The 23,758-nt window shown below is 37.2% G+C and overlaps 1 protein-coding gene and 1 non-coding gene across 25 annotated transcripts in view; both read left to right on the forward strand.

Moving 5' to 3' along the window:
* The window catches only part of CSNK1G1 (casein kinase 1 gamma 1), a 173,684-nt gene that overhangs the window by 60,960 nt on the left and 88,966 nt on the right, over nucleotides 1-23,758 (forward strand). For all 24 annotated transcript variants that reach the window (XR_006218573.1, XR_006218574.1, XR_006218575.1 and 21 more), the window contains one exon: nucleotides 6,845-7,241. Coding sequence is in view for 18 of the 24 variants with exons in the window: in XM_042988658.1 (XP_042844592.1) it covers nucleotides 7,061-7,241 (181 nt within the window). In the remaining 6 variants the exon portion in view is untranslated. The remainder of the gene's footprint in view (nucleotides 1-6,844; nucleotides 7,242-23,758) is intronic.
* On the forward strand, nucleotides 16,081-16,270 carry LOC122240006. The gene has a single exon (XR_006219388.1). It is a non-coding gene; the product is annotated as a U2 spliceosomal RNA (small nuclear RNA).

Raw genomic sequence — 23,758 nt, forward strand, 5'->3', positions numbered from 1 at the left:
TAAATTCACTTTAGGCATTTGATTCATGAAAGAAGACCATACCTATCTCTTCCACAAAGCATCTGTTACTGCCTTACAAGAGAGTGACTTTGAGCCAGATGAACTCTTGGTTTGGGATGATTTCTTTTGTATGTTGGCACAGGACGGTTGTTGCTAGAAACGTAAGTTTCTCTCATTTCAGTGTGATAGAATGCTTTAAGATATCTTCTAGAGAAATCTGTGAAGGAAAACTTTTCACTGACCACAGCTGAGGATAGCCATATTCTTCAACTCTTATCATAAACCAGCAGATTTGGCCTCAGTTCCCTACCTACAATTTGATGAATTGGATTTTTTGATTTTACTATTAGCAATAATTCTTTAATCTACTAGAGAGCTCTTAAAATTTCCCAGTCAGGGGCGCCTGGGTGGCGCAGTCGGTTAAGCGTCCGACTTCAGCCAGGTCACGATCTCGCGGTCCATGAGTTCGAGCTCCGCGTCAGGCTCTGGGCTGATGGCTCGGAGCCTGGAGCCTGTTTCCGATTCTGTGTCTCCCTCTCTCTCTGCCCCTCCCCCGTTCATGCTGTGTCTCTCTCTGTCCCAAAAATAAATTAAAAAAAAAAAAAAATTTCCCAGTCAGGAAAGCCGTGTGTATAAATCTGTTTGTATTCACTAAATGAGGCTTAATTGGTGGGGTGATGCCTTCTGGGAAGGGTTAAACCAGTTCCTGAAATGAATTACAACTTTTGATTACAAAGAATACATGGAATGTTAAAGTTTTTTTTTTTTTAAGTTTATTTATTTATTTTGAGAGAAAGCACAAATCGGGGAGGGTCAGAGAGAGAGAGGGAGAGAATCCCAGGTAGGCTCTGCACTGTCAGCCCAGAGCCTGTGCGGACTCAGACTCAGGAAACCATGAGATCATGACCTCAGCTGAAACCAAGAGTCTGGCACTTAACCAACTGAGCCCCCCAGGTACCCCTGGAGTGTTATACTTTAAAAAATACCTTTCCTCTTAAATTAGGCATGCTTAAATTCAGAGAAACTATAAGAATTAAGCTTCCAAAGGAACTTGCTGGTATGACTCTAAAAATTTGTCATAACATTTACATGTCTAATAAATAAATTGCAAGTGATTGCTAAGTGGTTTATTTACCAGAAAAAGAAACATCTGCTTATTACGTGTATATAATTTCTCTTCCCCCTTTTTTATTTACATACAGTTGACATACAGTAAATACTACATTTATTTCAGGTGTATGACGTGGCAGTTTAGCAATTATATACATTATGAAATGCTCACCACAATAAGTGTAGTTACCATCTGTCACCATATAAACTTACTACAATATTAGTGTCTACATTCCTTATATTGCACTTTTTATCCTTGTGACTTACTTACCCTATAACTGGAATTTTGTACCTCTTAATCTCCTTCCCCTATCTTGCTAATCCCCCTCCCCTGTGGTAACCACCAGTTTGTTCTCTGGTGGTTTATGAGTCTTTTTTTGTTGTTCATTTGTTCATTTGTTTTGTTTTTTAGATTCCACATATAAGTGAAATCATATGGTATTGTCTTTGATTTATTTCACGTAAGTAGCTTCTCAGTCCATACATGTCACAAAATGGCAAGATTCCATTCTTTTTAATGGCTGAGTAGTATTTGATTTGCGTACACACACACACACACACACACACACACACCCCACATCTTTATTCACTCATCTATCGATGGACACTAAGGTTGCTTCCATATCTTGGCTATTGTAAATAATGCTGCAGTAAACATAAGAGTGCATATATCTTTTCTTTTTTTTTTTTGAGAGAGGGAGGGAAGATCCAAAGAGGGCTCTGTGCTGACATTAGCAAGCCCGATGGAGGGCTTGAACTCATGAACTATGAGGTCATGACCTGAGCTGAAGTCAGATGCTCAACCCACTGAACCACCCAGGTGCCCCATATATCTTTTTGAATTAGTGTTTTTGTTTTCTTTAGGTAAACAGCCAGTAGTGGAATTACTGGGTTATATGGTATTTCTGTTTTTTTTTTAGGAATCTCCTTTCTGTTTTTCAGAGTTGCTACGTCCATTTACATTCTCACCAACAGTGCAGAGGGGTTTCTTTTTCTCCACATTCTTGCCAATACTTATTTCTTATCTTTTTTTTTTTTTTAAGATTTTATTTTTAAGTAATCTCTACGCCCAACATGGGACTCGAACTCAGAGCCCCAATATCAAGAGTTGCATGCTTTACTGACAGAGCCATCCAGACGCCCCATTTCTTGTCTTTTTTTTTTTTTCTAAGTTTATTTATTTTTGAGACGGAGGGAGACAGAGCACAAGCAGGGAAGGGGCAGAGGTAGAGGGAGAGAGAGAGAATCCCAAGCAGGCTCTGCAGTTGTCAGTGCAGAGCCCAAAGCAGGGCTTGTTCCCAAGAACTGCAAGATCATGACCTGAGCTGAAATCAAGAGTCAGAAACTTAACTGAGCCACCCAGGTGCCCCTCTTGTCTTTTTGATACTAGGTATTCTGACTGGTGTGAGGTTGATATCTCATTGTGGTTTTGATTTGCATTTCCCTGATGATTAGTGATTTGAGCATCTTTTCATATGTCTTTGTCTTTGGAAAAATGTCTATTTAGGCCTTCTGTCGATTTTTTATTCAGGTTATTTGGGTTTTTGGTGTTGATTTGTGTGAGTTCCTTATATATTTTGGATATTAACCTTTACCAGATATATCATTTGTAAATATCTTCCCTCATTCAGTAAATTGCCTTTTTGTTCTTTTGATGGTTTCCTTTGCTGTGCAGAAGCTTTTTAGTTTAGTCCCAATAGTTTATTTTTACTTTGTTTCCTTTGCTTAAGGAGACAGATCCAAAAAAATACTGCTAAGGCTGATATCCAAAAGTTTACTGCCTGTGGTTCTTTTTTAGGAGTTCTAACTAAGGTTTCAGGTCTTACATTTAGATCTTTAATCTGATTTGAGTTGATTTTGTATATGGTGCAAGAAAGTGGAATTCCCCTCCCCCCTTTTTTTTACTGTTAAAAAAAAAAGAGGACAAATCATATAGTTTGTCTTTTACTGCTATCTTTGGAAGTCATTTTTTATTTATTTTTTTTAATTTTTTTTTTTAACATTTATTTATTTTTGAGAGACAGAGAGAGACAGAGTGTGAGTGGGGGAGGGGCAGAGAGAGAGGGAGACACAGAATCCGAAGCAGGCTCCAGGCTCCAAGCTGCCAGCACAGAGCCCCACATGGGACTCGAACTCGCAAACTGTGAGATCACGACCTGAGCCGAAGTCAGATGCTCCACCGACTGAGACACCCAGGCGCCCCTGGAAGTCATTTTTTAAAAATAAGGTTAAGGTATGGGGCGCCTGGGTGGCTCAGTCAGTTGGGAATCTGATTATTGATTTCAGCTCAAGTCATGATCTTGTGGTTCATGGGATCAAGCCCCACATTGGGCTCTATGCTGACAGCATGGAGCCTGCTTCAGATTCTCTCTCTCCCTCTCTCTCTCTGGCCCTCCCCAACTTGCACTTGCTCTCTAACTCTCTCAGAATAAATAAGCATGAAAAAATTTTTAAATAAAAACAAACTTAAGGTATAATTTTTATTTTCATTTTTATTTATTTTTGAAAAAGAGAGAGGGAAGGTCAGAAAGAGGGAGACGATATCCGAAGCAGGCTCGGTGATGACGGCAGAGAGCCTGATGTGGGGCTTGAACATGCAAACTGTGAGATTATGACCTGTGCCAAAGTTGGATGCTTAACCAACTGAGCCACCCAGGCACCCTGGTTAAAGTATAATTTAATGTTTACCTTGGATGTTCTGTTTGACCTGGTTCTTGAGCTAACTTTTTCATATGTTATCTGCTAGTAACGAAAAATAAATCATTTAATAATATCTTTGTGAAATGGAAATCCTAACTAGCCTGTCTTAACACTAATGGATTGAAATGAAAGAATACTAGCTTCTTTTCTAGATGAATTCTAAACGTTCTTATGGTTAATCAGGATTCTATTTACATGTATTATTTTGTGTAAATATTTGGTTATATTGTTGAAAATCTGTTTTTTGTTGAGCAAGACCATCATAATTGTTAGTATTTATTAAGTACCAATTACATACAAGAAACTAAAGGAGATAGGACAAGAGCCCTAATTTCAAAGGCTTATAATCAAATTGAATACTAGAGTACATATCAATATAATCTGTTGCATACTGAGTGGCAAATGTATACACTGTATACACAGGGGTGCTCCAAGTGTTAATGATGAATTGGTTATGAAAAATTTCGCAGTGGGCATAGGATGTGAGTCAGGCCTAAAATAAGAAGAGTTATGAAGCCATTCTAGTGTAAGGGCCAACAATGGATGCACCTTGTGTTTATGCAGTAACTTTTTTTTTTCTAATTAAAAAAACATTTGTTTCTTTTAAGAAGCCTCCACTCCCAGTGCAGAGCCCAAAGCAGGGCTTGAACTCACAATCCTGAGATCAAGACCTAAGATGAGATCAAGAGTTGAAGAGTTGGGTGTTTAACTGACTGAGCCATCTAAGTGGCCCTGTAGTAACTTTTTAATACAAGAATTTAATTAAGGAGTTTATATTTAAGGGATTAGAGAGAAGATATTTACAAGTGATATATCTGATAAGGATTAATACCCAAAATATATAGGAACTCACACAAATCAACACCAAAAAACCAAATAACCTGATTAAAAAATGACAAGCTAAAGAGTTTGTATTTGGGAAGTAGAATATAGTTTTGAGCAGTGGGTAGTGAAAAATAAACAGGATTTTTAAAAATTTAATTGTTAAGTTAGTTTGGTTTCTTAAAAATGAGAGGTGCCATATAACAGTAGTATTAAATATTATTCATCTTTCATAATTATAGATTAGACCATGCTCATGTTCCGTGATAGATTAGAAAATTGATATCTTAAATGTAAGTTTTTTTCCATGTTTGTGGGAGGTAAAGTGATTCTTCTGGGGTACAAGCAGGTGTTAAAAACATCCTTTTCCCAGCTAAACACGAATCTTTACTTTCTGCAGGTTTCTAACCTGGGAAGTGCTGTATGTTTTTCTAATACATGCATGCAAGTATACATGGTTACTGAGGGCTATATGTGATTACTCCACCTAATGTTTCATGAGTTTAAGTGCAATGGAGAAAGTTAATGACAAGCATTACAAAAATAACCTCCATCTGTTAGAGTGAACACATATGAAAAATAAGAGCGGTAGACAAGGTGGTAGTACAGTTTTCCAAATCTTATAAATGAAGCTATTATAGTAGTAATAATTTATAAAAATGTGGGAGTTAGTCGAATGCTCAAAATTGCCTGGATAGGCTAAGACACATCTTTTTCCTGCCTTCAAAGAAATTTATAACATAAGGGAAGAAAGACTAGCTTGACAGTTTCTCATACATAGACACATGCTCGCACCAGTTAAGATAGGGCTATCTAAAACATCTTAAGTTTCATTTCCCTTCTCTTACTGATATTGTTGGAGGGACTTTTGGTAAACAACAAAGATAATTGGAAGATATTGGATACAATTGCAAAAAAGAGAAAAATGAGAGAAATATAAACTCAAAATGTTGTTCAAGTAAGCCAGTAATTGCTGACCTAATTACCCTGATTTTGTCTTAAACAGAATATACATTTTGAATGTGGATGTATTGTTTCCCGAATTCAGAGAAATGTATCTTATTGAGGATTAGCTTTGTAGAAGCCTAAAGTCATAATACACTTTTAGTAATACAAGGAAAACAGACAAAAAAGATGAACATAAACAGTTTATTTTAATTGTTTGAAGTAAATAGATTTTATCTTGGATAATATGCCCATTTGTACCATCAGCTCACAGGTTTGTCCCTGTCCCTGTACTCAGAAATTAAAGATGTCCATGAGAAGCTTGCAGTATAGACATTTTGCTTTATTGTATATATGCAGTAACAACCAAGCAGTTGTCCTAATTCTCCTTTTCCTTAAAATTTCAAGGAAAATATTTAATGAAAGTAAAACATAAGCATGTGTTTTGTATGTGATTGGTGATAACAGAATTTTTTGTTGTTGTTGTTGTTGTTAAAGATTACCTGTTTTATGAAAAATAGCATCAGAATTATCTCATTTTAAACTTTTGTCTTGGGCTTAGTCTTGAATTGTAACAAAGGAGAATTCTGATAGGGATTGATTCTACTTAAGATTTTTTTGTTTCTCAGCTTTATTTTTATTTTGGAGTTGTGCTTCATGACTCTGTCACTGTATACTCAGTCTGCAGTGAAAAGTAAACCAAGAGTTGAGTTTTACAAAGCTTTAGTCTAGAACTGCTTAGTACCACCAGGGTTTTGGAAAGTCTTTTACACAAGTAGTGTGTGTCAATCAATAACTTGTTTTGGGTTATGTTGTTGCCCTCAGTGCTTGATAAATGGTGGGGATGGAGGAGGGGGACGGTAAGTAGCTTCATTTCTAACAGGTTCTGTCCAAAGTTAAAGGAAGAGCTTTTAATTGTCTTCAGTTTATTTAACTAGGCTTAATCTATCTTTCTGTTACCCAGTGATGAAAAACGGAGTAAACAGCTTTCTTTTGGGTCATATGTACAGTACTAGAAGACAGCATTTTCTATTAACGACTTGTGTGTTCCCTTAGCTGCCATGGTCTGCAGCCTACTGAGCTTATGTTATCAGATAAATAACTAGTCCAGATGGCTAAACTGTTGGAGGATATAAAATCAAAACCCATTTTAGGAAGCTATCCACTTTGTTCATTTTTGGATACGATCCATTCTAATTAGTGGTAACTTGCTGGATTTGTTTTAAAATTTAACTTATAAGTGTATATTTTCTTGATTTTTACCCAGGTTACAAAATACCCTCCTATGCTTGAGATCCAGAGACTACGTGTCCTACGAGAACGAATCAGTTGTTCATCTCCTGGAAATACATTAGAAACATAAATATGGTGCCAAAAGATTTCCTTACCTTTCTCTGACTACAGTTTATTTGGACATACTTTTGTATTGAAGAGAGGTACACAGACTGAGGCTACTTGTGCAGAGACTCTGTCGTGTAGGATCATGGACCATCCTAGTAGAGAGAAGGATGAAAGACAACGGACAACTAAACCCATGGCACAAAGGAGTGCACACTGTACCCGACCGTCTGGCTCCTCAACATCCTCTGGGGTTCTTATGGTGGGACCCAACTTCAGGGTTGGCAAGAAGATAGGGTGTGGGAACTTCGGAGAGCTCAGATTAGGTAAGAACTTGTTTATATCGGCCGCTTCCACAACCACCAACAGCTATAATTAGCTTTTGTGTGTTTCAAGACAAGAAGTTTATGATTTTATGAGAAATTCTCCTAAGGAGGACCTGTTCGTATAAGCAATAAAGAATTTGTGAAGGGGACTGGTCATTATCAGTTAGAGTTGTATCCAAGGTTCCTCTCTGTTTGTGTGTGATAGGTTCTTAAATTTACCACCAGTTCTGAGATTTTATGATGTAGGGAGATGTGCGTACAGATATCAGTAAAAATAAAAATTATGATTTAGTTGTTCTGAGAGGTAGAGTCCTAAATTCTGTTTAACAGATTTCCAGATCACCTAGATATTGTTGGTCCTTGGACCACACTCTGAGAAGGGAGTAAGGCCTTGCTTCAATTCAGACTGATAAGGGAAGAGTAGAGTAGATTCTTACTCAGTAACATGCAGACTCAGTCTGTAAGGACATACATCCTGTTGAGAGAGGCTTTCCAACTGATGCTATGTTTGCATTTCTTCCTGGAAATCCTGACATCAGGATTGAGCTAGAACTCCAGGGAGAAATTATGCAATTTTATATCCCAACCGAGGAAATGGATTTTTAAATTTCAGGTGTGAATATGTGAGTGAGATAATGAAAAACAGCAGAATAAAGCAGAAATTGAGAAGAAGATACAGTAGGTACATAGAAACTTTTCTGTGGCTCTCCCTGAGCAAAATTGGGAAGAGAAAATGAAAGATATAAATACATGAAGTTGGACATCAGTGTGGAGAATGTGAAGAGGTCCCCTTTTAGGCTAAAGTATTTGCTTTTTCTCCATAGCTGTTTTGGGTATGGATTAATATGAAGACCTGTTGTAAGGGACTGTAGCCCTTGGGGGAACAGAAGTTTGGGAGCATAAGATAATTATTGTTTGCTAACTCTAATACTAATCTGCAAAAGAAGAAGGAAAAATAATCTTGTGTATAATCCCCCATAGATTCAGGAAAGAGTCAGTACACTAGCCACAGATCACTGGGTGCAGAATTGAATTTAAGGATGCTGACAGTGAATTTATTTTTACCAGTGGAAGGCCAGCGGCCTGGAATTTTAAGACCTGACTAGTGTAATGGAAGGCTCTTTATATTTAGTGATGGTCGGGTTAGCAAAGCCAGCAGATGCTACTGAGAATAGGAGTAAGATGTGTAATTTCACACTGTTTGAGTTCCTAGCAACTACTGAGTTGTTTTAGAACCTAGTTTCTTGAATATTCATTTATGTAATGGATTGACTTTGCTCTAACATCACAGTAGTAAGCTGGAATTAAATAGATTGTGGCATGAACATCCACAGAATTACTGCTGAGAGGCAGTTTATGATGCATATAAATTCTTGCATTCTCAAAAGGTCACAAAATTGTTTTATTTCTCTAAAGGTGAAGAAAAACTGTAGTCAATGAAAACTAGAAATCTGTCTAATTACTTAAGTCTGGATTTGTATTGTACGATCTTTAAGTTTACATGGGTTTAGAAACACTTACTGAGTTAAAAGGATAAATTTGTAGCCCATGTGTATTTCAGAGTAGTAGAGTGTTCTGTTTTATTTCCTCCCATGAATTTAGGATAATTTTGGTAGTTCTCATTTTGGCTTGCCTTGTAGTCAGTGGAAAGGCTTTTCTTTCTTTTGAAGTGATTTTAGTCTTATGTGCTTACCAGGTTTTCATTAGCTCTGGGGCCATATTGTCAGGACATTGTATCTAGGAATATTTTAATCAACAGAAACGAGAAAAGGTACTTCCAGAATCGTTTGACATCTTCCTAACAACAGGATGGGTATGCTATATACTCCCTTCCATTGTGCTTTTGCTGTGACATTAGTAAGTAGGAGGTTGTGTGACCAACAGAAGATGTAAACTAGGAAATTCTAAACTCAAGGCAGGTGCAGATGGGCCTTCACCAAGGCTACCACCTACAAGGCCATGCTTTCTTCCTCCAAATTCATTTCTTTCTCTAGCCATACTGTCTCTCAGCCCCTCAAGCAGCCAAATGCATTTCTGCTTCAGAGCTTTTCGCTTAGAGTTCCTTCTACTACAGAATTCTGCCCCCATATTTTGCTTAGGTGGTTGCTTCTTATCCTTTAGGCTTCAACTTTTGTTACCTTCTCAGAGAAACCTTCAGTGATTTCTTCCCGGCCTCCATTTAAAATGGCATATTTCTCTCCTAGCCGTATTCTATCCTATCAAACTATTTTATTCATCACATGGATCACTACCTGATATGATTTATTTGTATTTGTTTACCTGTTAATTGTCTCTCCTTAGTTGAATATAAGCCCCTTGTAGGGTGGGGATTCTTTATGTATTACTGTTGTTAATTTGTGGGTTGGATAGATAGATAGCCAGATGAATAGGAAGAGAGGAAAAAACATGACCTCCTTCAGGCTCCTGGTATGTGGGGGTGATGGTAGGTAGTAGCCTTAGTGCCACTGGATTTAGGTAGAACTCTGGATTCTAGATAGAGAAAAAAAATAATGTAATGATTAGTACATTTTTGTTCTCTGCAAATCTGTTTCCACCCATCATCCATTTAACAAACATTTCTTGAGTAATTATTGTCTTTCTAGACTTTGGGTAAGGTAGCATAACAAAATTAGTTTCTGTCCTTAAGAATCTCAGTTTCATAGGGTGCCTGGATGGCTCAGTTGGTTGAGCGTCTAACTCTTGATTTTGCCTGAGGTCATGATCTCAAGATTTGTGAGTTTGAGCCCAGCCTTGGGCTCTGCACTGACAGTGATTCTCTCTCTCCTCCTCTTTCTTTCTGCCCTTTCCCTTCCCTTTCTCTCTCTCTCTCTCTCAAAAATAAATAGGGGCACCTGGGTGGCTCAGTTGGTTAAGTGTCTGACTTCAGCTCAGGTCATGATCTCACGGTTCGTGGGTTCAAGCTCCACATCCAGCTCTGTGCAGACCACTCGGAGCCTGGAGCCTGCTTCGGATTCTGTGTCTCCCTCTCTGCCCCTCCCCTGCTCACGCTCTGTCTCTCTCTCTCTCAAAAATAAATAAACATTAAAAAAATAATAAAATAAATAAGCTTAAAAAACACTTTCAAAAAAATCTGTCTCACAGTTTAGCAGTAGAAAGAAAAACAAATGTGAAGTGATAAGTATTTCAATAGATTGTATAAAAACTACATTGGCAGAGGTTAATAAAGGTTTCAGAGAGGAAGTATTATTTGATAGTAGGATAGGATTTCCGCTGGTGGGCACAAGGAAGCAGGGCTCTCCAATATTAGGAGCACAAAATATTATCAGAGCAGCAACTAATTGTACATGACTGAGTTATTGGATGTGAAGTAAAAGAGAAGTAATAGGTACCATTAGGTGGATTGGGACCAGACTGTGAAGTGTTTGGATGGTATTAAAACATTTGGACTTTATCCTGTAGGCAGTGGAGTAGACTCACCAAGGACTTTACCACAGAAGAGTGACGGATCTGGTTTGTATTCTAGAAAGATAATTCAGGTAGTTTTAAGATTAGATCAGATAAGAAAGAGATTGACATCTTGTGGATTTTGCTCTGTTGTAGTACTTGTCACATTGTATTATCTTGCTGCATCTCTCTGCCTCCGGATGAGCTTGATGGTAGTACTTTGCTTCATTAATCTTTATATTCTTAGCTCCTTTTTACTGTTTATGGCATATAATGTGTACTTAAGAAATGTTTAATGGGTACTTAAGAAATGTTTGTTTGCCTTTAGAGTCTAAGTCAGAAATGGGTGGGACTGCTTTAGTTCTTAGCTCTGCAACTGACAGTGAGATTGAGAGGAAGGGATGAATGAGGGAGAAATTTCAGAAGTAGGCTGTAGGCCAGATTTGACCAACCAATTATTTGAGGGGAAGGTTTCCAATACCACTGAGTTTGCTAGCTTGGAGAGACCAAGTAAATGTGAAAGCTGTGAGAAAGCTGTGATCTCACAAGCTGTGAGATCATGACCTGAACCAAAGTCGGACACTCAACCAACTGAGCCCCCAGGCGCCCCAAAAAAAATTTTTAAAGGAAAATTTTTAAAGAGAAAATAACATGTCTCTTGCCAAAGTTTTCTAATTTTTCTTGACACGTTTCTCAAAGATAGCCTCTAATTTCATTTAATTTAATTTTTTAGAATTTAAAAATGTTTATCGGGACATATTTTAGAAATGCAGTCAAGAGGTGCCTGGGGTGGCTCAGTCGTTGAAGCATCCGACTTCAGCTCAGGTCATGATCTCAGGGTTCGTGGGTTCAAGCCCCACGTCTGGCTCTTTGCTGATGTCTTGGAGCCTGGGACCTGCCTCGGATTCTGTGTCTCCCACCCTCTCTGCCCCTCCCCCGCTTGCACTCTGTCTCTCAAAAATAAACATTAAAAAAAAATTTTTTTTAAAAAGGAAATGCAGTCAAACTGTACTATAAACCTGCTTTTATCACTTAATATAGCAGGAACTTCTAATTTAAAAAATAGATCATTTTTTAATGTCTGTAGTTAATTCAGTAATTTATTTAGTCAATATATATATGTATAAATTGTGTTTTTTCATACTATAAATAATACTATACTGAACATCCTTGTAGATGCTTGTAGTACATCCCATCTTCATAGTACAAACTTGGCTGATTATTTTCTTAGGATAAATCCTGGAAATGTACACTCTGAGTCAAGGGATATACATACTTGCAATTTTATTACATATTATAAATTTGCCTCCTAGAAAGGTGGTTTCTCTTTACTTTCTGCCTCTCTGTGCATGTGTGTGCTTAAATGGTTCTTTACCCCTTCAAAAACCTTGAACTAAATTATTGAAAATATTTTCATCTATGGTAGTCTGATAAGGGAAAATGGTATCTTGTTAAATGTGTATAGGCTCATGGGTAAAATTAAATATCTTTTTTAAGTAAACTCCATCCCTAACATGGGACTCCAACTCATAACCCCAAGATCAACAGTTGCATGCTCTACCAACTGAGCCAGCCACATGCCCCAAGTTAAACATCTTCACACGTTGATTTATATTTCTTTTTTTAAGAGTTACTTCTTTGTGGCCTTTGTCTGCTTCTCAATGGAAAGATTTCTATGGAGTCTTATATGTGTACATTGATTGCCTTAGTAGATAAGGGAATTTTGAAGATTCAAGAAAGGAAGATTGATGAAGAATGATTGTGAATAAAAGCTAGGAGGACATGATGGAGTAGACACAGATCTGCAAGTTGTTTTTTTATTAAATGAGAAACATGGAGGCTAATTTGAGGACTTTTTTTTTTTTTTTTTAAAGTTTTGAGTATTCTGCTGAACCTGGTCTGGAAAGAATCATGTAAACATTAAGATTTAAATGATTCTGTTCCTCCAGAATTAAGAAAGTGTTGTCTACATTTAATGTAGTCTAGTAATAATGGCTTGTTTTTCTTTAGTTGCAAGAATAAGGAGATGATATTTCTTTTACATTCTAATGGGTATGTACTTATATTTATGGCAGACCCCTGAGACTCTACAATCTTGCATATAATTTTAATAATCTTCATATTACCCTTGTGAAGTAGAACATTGTTAGAAAATCGTTTTACTTGCAAATAAAAAAATGGAAGCGTAAAGAATTGATTTTTTTTGCTCTTTTTCGTCTTTGTTATCTGATGAAATCGCTAAAGTATGTTAGCACAGAAGGTAAATTGGCTAAGGGTAGCAGCTTATCCTTTGACACACTCCTCCCTGACTTCTAAAATAAGATACTTACTTCTGTGTCTCAAGTAGGGTGTACATGAAAACTTCTCTGCATATTGTTGTTTTCTTACCTATCACTAATGAACTTAAATTGGAATTTGTAATTTCAGCTTTTACCAGCGAGTTCTGTGTTTGGCAGTTGTGATCATTAACAGTTTACAGATTCTAAAGCACTTGGTTTCATATTGTGTCCCACAAAGTCTCAGAGCCTTTATTTTGCACTGTGAGGAAATGAGAAAGGAAGAGTGAGGAGACAGGATTCTGTCACCTATATATTAAGTTTTCAGTAAGATTTTATTTAAAAGATACTATTCTCCATTAAAATTTTTTGAATATCATTCATCTGAAAGAATATAGGCTTAAGATAAAATTTAAGTGTTTATTCTCTAGATGAAAGTGAAGGCATTGTAAAATCAAATGTTACTTTTTTATTCATAGTTTCTAGTAAATCTTATCATTTGAACAAAGAGAACAAAGTCTGTATCAGCCAAAAACCATGCCAAGCAATGAAACATTAACACTGATTATAAGGTGCTTTTACAACATTGTTAAGGTTTTCCTGTATATTTGCAAATTTATAGGGTCTTTGGATGGAACAAACTAAAACAAGTTTAGAAGTCGTGTCATTACTTTCTTTCTTAAAAGTAAGAGTCCTGAAGTCATATTGCCTTTCCAGGTTTTATTTTTTTCCTCTATAAGATGAGAGTAGAAATAATACCTAATTTAACAGATGTGTTGTGAAGATAAAATCCAGGTAATGCATATAATCATTTAAGACAGTGGTTGGTACATAGTGAGCATTTAATTTGTACACATAATACAGATATTCTTGATTTAAAAAAAATTTTTTTACGTTAATTTGAGAGAGACAGAACGCAAGTGGGGGAGGGGCAGAGAGAGAATCCCAAGCAGGCTCCCTCTGTCAGTGCACAGAGCCCAACGCAGGGGTTGAACTCACGAAACTGCGAGACCATGACCTGAGCTGAAACTGAGTAGGATGCTTAACTGACTGAGCCACCCGGGTGCCCTATAATACACATATTGTTTAAACTTTTGTTTTAATTTTTCCCAACTTTGTATGAAGAAGATTTTCAAAATTTTACTAAAAAGTAAAAAAAACCAGGATGGTGATTATCCATAATATACTATTACCTCAATTTACCAGTTAATGTTTTTTCCAGATGCTTTATATCTTTGGAGATATGTTTGTGAACATTGGTGTGAGAGTGTGTGTGTGTGAGAGAGAGTGTGTGTGTGAGAGAGAGTGTGTGTTTGAATCATTTAAAAGTAAGTTGTAAAACTGACAAAATACTTCGCTAAGGGATGTTTATGTTCCCACTTAACAGTTGTGTAATAGATTATATTCTTTGTTTTGCTTCTACAGTATGTTGTGGAGGGACTTAATTTAAAATTACGATTCCAGGGGTGCCTGGGTGGCTCAGTCGGTTAAGTGTCTGGCTCTTCATTTTGTCTCAGGTCGTGATCTCTAGGTTGGTGAGTTCGAGCCCTGAGTAGGACTTCTGCTGAAGGTGTGGAGCCAACGTGGGATTCTCTCTCTCTCCTTCTCTCTGCCCCTCCTCCACTCTTTCTCTCTCAAAAATAAATAAATATTTAAAAACATTAAAATTCTGATTCTAGAAATAATGTGTTTTAACTTACTTGAAAAATCACAAATAAGTATAAAATTCTTGTTCCTAGTAGTATCATAGCTTTAATTTCTTTTAGAATTACATTCTGTTGGTTTTAACTCCAGGAGTTTGTTAAAGCACTTTAACAGAGCTTAAGGAAGAATTTTTTTTCTTTTTCTCAGCACAGTCTATCAAAAACTGGTAGGAATCAACCACTTTATTTATTTTTAAGTTTTATTTATTTTATTTTTTCATTTTTTTAAGTTTGTATTTAAATTTAGTTAACATATAGTTGTAGTATTGGTTTCCTGAGTAGAATTTAATGATTCATTGCATATATTATACCCAGTGCTCATCAAGCAAGTGCCCTCCTTAGTACCCATCACCCATTTAGCCCTTTAACCACATTCGCTGACACAGTCCGTATCACATTAATATGGTGATTTTAGAGTGTCACAGATAAGATTCTTGCAGGATTATGCATTGGTATCTTGGCTAGTTTATCAGGAGAATTTAATGGTGAAATTGCCAGGATTGCTAAAAGCCATCTGGAATTGTGTGAGCAGTACTATGAAGCAAAGATGATTTGGGATTTATTATGAGGAGAGTTTAGAATCCATATTTACATGATGTCATCATGCATCCTAAGGAGAAAACTGCCTGAACTTGTACTTTTCCAAAAAGTCTAGGTTAATCCAGTTTTTTCCTGAGTTGGGGTTACTAGGGCAAGAGAATGCTTATAGATACTTACTTACTTACTTACTTATTTATTTAGTGTTTTATTTATTTTTGAGAGAGTACAAGCAGGGGAGGGGCAGAGAGAGAGGGACAGGATCTGAAGTGGACTCTGAAGTAGACTCTGTGCTGATGGCAGTGAGCCTGATGTGGGGCTTGAACTCATGAACTGTGAGATGATGACCTGAGCTGAAGTCAGATGCTCAACCCGACTGAGCTGCACAGGTGCCCCTAGATAATCTATTTTTTATAATTTAATTTTTTATTTTAACTTTATTTTTTAAGTAATCTCTATACCCAGTGTGGGGCTTGAACTCACAACTCTGAGGTCAAGAGTCGCATGCTTTACTGACAGCCAACACCCTTTTATAATTTAATTTTTTTAATGTTTGTCTGTTTTTGAGATAGTGTGAGAGAGGGGTAGAGATAGAGGGGGACAGAGGATCTGATGTGGGTCTTGAACTCACCAACTGTGAGATCATGTCCGGAGCTGAAGTCAGATGCTTAAACGACTGAGCCACCCAGGTGCCCTATAATAATTTTAATGAAAATAACCATATGGCATAGGTAGTAAAGTCCTGATCTCTACAGACAAGCATTTCCACTCTTTTAACCATGTCCTCTAGATGCTTCCTTTTTTTAAGTGTTATTGAATATTGTTTTTCATTTTTCTTGTGTACACCATCCCAGTCACTCCCCCATGTTCTCCCTGTATACTTACATCATATACTTTGTTAAACCATTTTTCTACACAGTTACTTCTTGGCCTCTTGGCTAAGATCAAGTATAGTATCTGTTCTTATTAGTTTAATATCTGGTATGTCCTGTATCCGAGGACAGTAAGTTAAATGTTTTTTAGAGCAGGGAGATGGAATAGGTGCTTGCCCCATTCACTCTGTGCATCAACGTGGTATTACAGTACCTCCAAGAATGGTGCACCCCCTCTGGGGCTAAAGCATACACACACACACCGGGTTTTTTTACATTTATAGTTGTATGGTTGTGAATATATTGTTCACAACTGAGCTATGAGAGCACTTTAATGTACATCCCCATGCCCCTTCGGTCAGAATTAAAAATTACTGATACTTAGGGTGCCTGGGTGGCTCAGTCTTTTCTAATTAAAAGACATAATATCCTTCTGGGAATGGATCATGAGAGAAGAGGTCCAAATTGTTATTAAACAAAAGCATCTATGTTTAACCTGAAAACAAAGTTAAGAAAACAATTCTGTTTACAATACTATCAAAATAGAATAAATTTAACAAAATGAGTGTAAAATTTATACTCTGAAAACTATAAAATGTTAAAAGAAATTAAAGACCTAAATACATGGAAAGACCTTCATATTTAGGGATCAAACTTAATATTGTTAAGATGGTAGTACTCCCCAAACTGATCTACAGATTTAACACAATCCCTGTCAGAATTCTAGCTGGGCTTCTTTGTAGAAATTGACAGGCTGATCGTAAAATTCATATGTAGTTGCAAGGTGCCCAGAAGAGCCAAAACAGTATTGAAAAACAAGAATAAAGTTGAATGACTCACACTTTTTTATTTCAAAACTTACTACAAAGCAACAGTGATCTAATGCCAGTGGTACTGGCATTATAATAGACATAATAGATTGAGAATCATCTGTGATCCATTGCTTTTTGACCAGTATGCCAAGACCATTCAATGGAGAACTATATTTTTTCAATAAATGCTCTTAGGACAACTGGATACTCACATACAAAGGATTTGATTTGAACCTGGACCTCATATCATATTCAAAAATTAATCCAAAGTGGATCAAAGAACTAAATGTAAGAGCCCAAACTATAAATCTCTTAGACGATAAGTCTAAATCTTCACACCCTCAGATTTGACAGTGGATTCCTAGTTAAGAACAAAAGCACAAACAACAAAAGAACAAATATTAATAACATATTAGACTGTTTTAGCTGATGATCAAATTCAAATAATTGACAATCCATGGTTTTAGTTTTTCTAGAATCACTTGCTTCTAGAATCACTTTGAACTCTTTTCATAGTTGTATTTTTTCACTTTCAATCCTTTTACTGTTGAAAGGACCAAGTAGACTTTTCTTCCTGAGTGGCTTGAATGTCTGACTGGTATAGCCTTCTCCTTGTCCATGGATCTCCATTTGGTCTTCTGATTTGCCACATTTATATTGCAGAAGTCTTCAAATACCAAGTCATCTGCCTGTTCTGAAAAAGTACTTCACATCTATTAGAGATTCATAATGAAATTTTTTTTAATAAAAAAGTTTTTTTAATGTTTATTTTTGAGAGAGAGACAGAGCATGAGTGGGGGAGGGGCAGCGAGAGAGACAGACAGACACATGATCTGAAGCAGGCTCCAGGCACTGAGGTTTCAGCACAGATCCTGACCCAGGGCTCGAACTCACGAACCATGAGATCATGACATGAGCTGAAGTCGGATGCTTAACTGACTGAGCCACCCAGGCGCCTCTTTAATGAAATATTTTTTAGTAAAATATAATACCTGGGATTTGCTTCAAAATAATTTAGTTATTGAAATTGGGTGAGGTTACATGGGGTAATCATTATAAAACTTTAAAACTTTACATAATAATTAAATTCAAAAAATAAAGTACTTTAGTATTTTTCTGCTGCAGAATATCATGCTTTCTGGAGTGATTCATTCCAATTTTTTTTTCTCACCACTCTGATATAGAAAGTTTTACTCATTTGCTTAGTAAAGCAGAGGCCTCTGTAAGTACTTCATAGGCTCCCCTTCTTGAAACGGGATATATGGGTCTTTCTTTGATCCCATTTATAAATACCGTCCCACCCTTTTATCTCACCCTACTAAGCCTTATTCCAGACTTTGAGCCATTAGAGAACCCCTCATTTTTCTTACTATCAAAAGTCAATGAAGTTAGGCCAATCACTGACTCAAATTGAGATCATTGAAACTGCTTTCCAGAAGGTTTTGATTAAAAATTTTTTTCATGTGCATGTTTTTTTAGTTTTTACTTAAATTCCAGTTTGTTAGCATACAGTACATTATTAGTTTCAGGTTACAATATAGTGATTTAAACACTTCCATATGCTCATCACAGCAAGTGCTCTCCTTAATCCTCATCACCTATTTTACCCATCCCTACCCACCCACCTCCCCTCTGGTAACCAACAATTTGTTCTCTAGTTAAGAGTCTTTCAAAAAAAAAGTGAGGGGGGGACACTTGGGTGGCTCTGTCAGTTGAGTGTCCAACTCTTGATTTTGGCTTAGGTCATGATCTCAGGGTCATGGGATTGAGCCCTGTGTCAAGCCTCTATTCCACAGTGGGTGTGGAGCTTGCTTGAAATTCTCATTCCTTTTCTTTCTCTCCCCCTCTTGTCCTCTTCCCCAGTCATGCTCACTCTCTCTCACTGTCTCTCTAAAATTAACAAAAAAAGTTTGATTCTTGGTTTGCCTCCCTCTTTTTTACCCCATTTGTTCATTTGTTTCTTAAATCCTACATATGAATGAAGTAATATGGTACTTGTCTTTCTCTGACTGATTTATTTCACTTAGCATAATACTCTCTAGCTCCATCTGTGTCATTGCAAATGACAAGATTTCATTCTTTTTTAATGGCTGAGTAATAATCCATTGTGTGTGTGTGCGAATGTGTGTGCACAGACACATACCACATCTTTATCCATTCATCAGTCAGTGGACACTTGGGCTGTTTCCATAATTTGGCTGTGGTAGATAATGCTGCTGTAAACATCAGGGTACATATATCTCTTTGAATTAGTATTTTTGTATTGTTTGGATTAAGAACCTAGTAGTGCAATTGCTGGATTGTAAGGTAGTTCTATTTTTAACTTTTTTTTTTTTTTTTTTTTTTTTTTTGAGAGAGAGAGAGAGAGAGTGTGTGCATGGGAGCACAGGACAGGCAGAAGGAGAGAGAGAATCTTACCAGGCTCCATACTGAGTGTGGTGTGGAGCCCAATATGGGTCCTACAATTGTGAGATCATGACCTGAACTGAAATCAAGAGTCAGATGCTTAACTCGCTAAGCCATCTAGGCGCCCCTGTTTTTAACTTTTTGAGGAACCTCCATACTGTTCTCCAGAGTGGCTGCACCAGTTTGCATTCCCACCAACAGTGCAAGAGGGTTTCCCTTTCTCCCTATCCTCACCCGCACTGGTTGTTTCTTGTATTGTTGAGTTTAGCCATTCTGACAGGTGTGAGGTACCACCTCATTGGAGTTTTGATTTGCATTTACCTGATGGTGTGCAATGTTGAGCATGTATGTCTTTGTATTGTTGAGTTTAGCCATTCTGACAGGTGTGAGGTACCACCTCATTGGAGTTTTGATTTGCATTTGCCTGATGGTGTGCAATGTTGAGCATGTATGTCTTCTTTTTTTTTTTTTAATTTTTTTTTTTTAACGTTTATTTATTTTTGAGACAGAAAGAGACAGAGCATGAACAGGGGAGGGGCAGAGAGAGAGGGAGGCACAGAATCTGAAACAGCCTCCAGGCTCTGAGCAGTCAGCACAGAGCCTGACGTGGGGCTCGAACTCAAGGACCGCGAGATCATGACCTGAGCCGAAGTCAGACGCTTAACCTACCGAGCCACCCAGGCGCCCCGAGCATGTATGTCTTCTTTGGGAAAATGTCTATTCGTATCTTCTGCCCATTTCTTTTTCTTTTTTTTTTTTTTAAGTCTATTTATTAGAGAACCTCCGAGAGTAAGCACAAGCAGGGGAGGGTCACAGATGGAGAGGAGAGAGAAAGAGAGATAGAATCCCCAGCAGGCACCACACTGTCTGGGAAAAGCCCAACATGGGACTCGAACTCACAAACTGTGAGATCATGGCCTGAGTTGAGATCAAGAATCAGATGCTTAACCACTTGAGCCACCCAGGGACCCCATCTTCTGCACATTTCTTAACTGAGTTTTTGTTTTTTTGGGGTGTTGAGTTTGATAAGTTCTTTATAGATTTTGGATATTAAACCTTTATCAGATAAGTCATTTGCAGATATCTTCTCCCGTCCCATAGGTTGCCTTTTAGTTTTATTGATTGTTTCCTTCACTCTGCAGAAGCATTTTATTTTGATGAAGGTCCCAGTAGTTTGTTCTTGCCTCCCAAGACACATCTAGAAAGAATTTGCTATGACCCATGTCAAAGAGGTTACTGCCTATATGTTCTCCTCTAAGATTTTTATGGTTACAAGTCTCACATTTAGGTCTTTCATCCATTTTGAATTTATTTATGTGTATGGTATAAGAAAGTGGTCCAGGGGTGCCTGGGTGGCTCAGTTGGTTGGATGTCCGACTTCGGCTCAGGTCATGATCTCACAGGTTCGTGAGTTTGAGTCCCATGTAGGGCTCTGTGCTGTCAGCTCAGAGCCTGGAGCCTGCTTCTGTTTCTGTGTCTCCTGCTCTCTCTGCCCTTCCCCCACTCATGCTCTGTCTCTCTCACTCTCAAATATGAATAAATGTTAAAAAAAATTTTTTTAAGTAATAAAAAAGAAAAGAAAGTGGTCCAATTTCATTCTTCTGCATATAGCTGTCCAGTTTTCCCAGCACCATTTGTTGAAGAGACTGTTTTTTTCCCATTGGGTATTCTTTCCAGCTTTGTTGAAGATTAATTGACCAGATAGTTGTGTCCCCTTTTTGGGTTTTCTGTTCTGTTTCTTTGATCTCTGTGTCTATTTTTGTGCTAGTAACATACTGTTTGATAACTATAGCTTTGTAATGTAACTTGAAATCCAGAATTGTGATGCTTCTTTGCTTTTCTTTTTCAAAGTCGTTTCGGCTATTTGGGATCTCTTGTGGTTCCACACAAATTTTGTGATTGATTGTTCTAGTTCTCCAAAAAATGCTCCAAAAAAAAATGATAGGGATTGCATTAAATGTGTAGATTGCTTTGGGGAGTATAGACACTTTAACAGTATTTGTTCTTCCAGTTCATGAGCATGGAATGTCTTTCCAATTCTTTGTGTCATCAATTTTTTTCGTAAGTGTTTTACCCTTTTCAGAATACAAGTCTTTTACCTCTTTGGTTAGGTTTCTCCCATGGTATCTTATTACCGTTTTGGGTTGAGTTCACTCCACCAATTAAGCCACCCAGGTACCCCCAGGTTTTTATTAGTGGCTTTTGTTTTTTGACCATGACACACTAAAACAAATACGCTATGATCCACTGCATACACAATTTAATATGTGTATATATCTGAAGCAGACATTTAATGAAATAATAACCATGCTAAGAGTGGTATACTGTATTTTTTATTTTACACTATTTTTTTTTTAAAACATGTTGGTCAGGACCCCTTGTATTTATTTATTTCACACTTCACTAGTGGATCACGTCCTGCACTTGAGAAAACATTTTAACAAACATTGCCTAAAATAGACATGTTTATAAATAAATAAATAAGACCTGTTTTTGCATATTAACAGTAAACATGTTCTATAACATTACCGGTGTTGTTGAGCAAGATTTAATTTTTTAATAATATACTACTAATATTGATAAGTAATCCCTTCAAGAAACATAGCACAAGGAGAAATTAGTCTTGTTAACTGCTAACCATTTGGGAAACATTTCTGCACAGTGTATGAGTTCACTAGTAGAATTAAGTAAAAATGAAAAAGATTTGTGGCTCTTTTCTTTAAAGCTATAGTTCTATTTGTTATCTTCTTACCCCTAATCATAATACCTACTTAAAAAGATGTTCTCTGGGTAGTAGAGGCGCTAGGCCAGCCTGCCCTCTTTGCCCTGAATAGACATGGTAACCAATGAAAGTTACAAAAAAGCAGTTTCTTCTTTTAACACAAAATACCTCAGGTTCATTTGGCTGGATTTTTTGTTTGTTTATTTGTTTTTACAAGTTCTAGGTAGTGATTTATAAATGTACTACTTTCACTTTAGGACCAGAAAATGTGACAGCTGGAGATCTAACTAAACTGGGAACCCGAGGCTGTATGTTCCTTTATCAGTGTGACTCTTGAGAACTGAGGCCTGCTGGTTCTTTGAAATAATGCTGTGTCTGATGAAGCTTACAGTAAATGTTGTCTCTGTAGGTGACTTACTAAAATAGGAAGTCTTCGTGCAGTGGGTTTTATGGGCAGCATCACATCCAGGGCTGCTGTTTCAAAAGGCTGAGTTTAGACGTAAAGCTCCAAAAACTACTATGTAATGCAGTTTCATTTCCATTAACAATAAAAGACCTCATAGCCAGGAAGTGAGCGTGGGAAGCATTGTGGATTTTGTGCAACAGATACTAAAAGCTTTGAGTGCTTGGGATCGTGCCATCTCATCGGTGGCATTTTGCTGTCCATTAAAATGCCTGCCTTTCTCACAGTTATTGATATGTTTTAAATATATATATTTAAGAAATCTATTTTAGCTGAAGCAGTCGTTCATTTTAAATGGGCAGGATTTTAACCCTCTATCTTTGTAATTAAATTCTTCCAGAGCAAAATTTTTGAGTAAGTATATTACTGAGGAGGATGGTGGCTGAGTGATTATCTAGCCTTTTACATGGCTGCACTTTGTGTTGGCCTGTTCAGTCTTCATGATGCCTCTGGCAAAGGAATTCATTTGAGTGATGCATAGCACAAGAGAATTATTTCGTTACCTCCAGTGCCTCTTAGGATTAAGGATGATTGCTTTGGAAGAGGGTGACATGTGTTCAGTTCTTTCGGTGCCCCCAGAGAAAGTAAGCAAACACAAGTCAGCATTCTGTGATGTATCAGCTATCACATTTGGTGTTAACTTAATAGGCTTCCTTATTCCTTGTGTTTCTGTGATTATATTTTTAAAATTCTTTATTCATCTATTTTAAGAGAGAGAACGTGAGTGGGGGAGGGGGGGAGAGAGAGAGAATTCCAAGCAGACTTCCTGCTGTTAGTGCAGAGCCGGACCTGGGGCTGGAACCCACAAACTGCGAGATCATGCCCTGAGCCGAAAGCAAGAGTCGAACACTTAGCCAGCTGAGCCACCCAGGGGCTCCAACTTTTTATATAGATAACAAAAGTTGAAGCTGAGAAACATTTCATATAGATTACTTTTTGGTTTAGTGGGAACTTGGAGGCATCGTAATGGTAGAGTGGCAGAGTGCCTCGTCTTGTGGTTCTTTCTGTTCTCAACTGATGAAGACTTTTTTGACCCTTCTCTTTTCCTTCTCCTTCACATTTACAGGTACTCCAAAGGTTATTAGTTTTGTCTCATTGAAATGCCTTGATTATAAATCATACTTTTAAGTTGTTTTCTTCCAGCAATTATTGGGTAATACCCTGCAATAATAAGAGAAGTAGATAAAAATTAGATTTATCTAGCATTTTGCAGTTTAGAAAGTACTTTCACATATTCTAACTCATGGAATGCTCATAACCATATAAAGAACATTTATTCTTTAAATGTTCTGCTATCAAAGCTTCCCCTTCATCTTCTTTC

This window comes from Panthera tigris, chromosome B3 (assembly GCF_018350195.1).
Source record: "Panthera tigris isolate Pti1 chromosome B3, P.tigris_Pti1_mat1.1, whole genome shotgun sequence".
In the NCBI taxonomy this organism is placed as follows: Eukaryota; Metazoa; Chordata; class Mammalia; order Carnivora; family Felidae; genus Panthera; species Panthera tigris.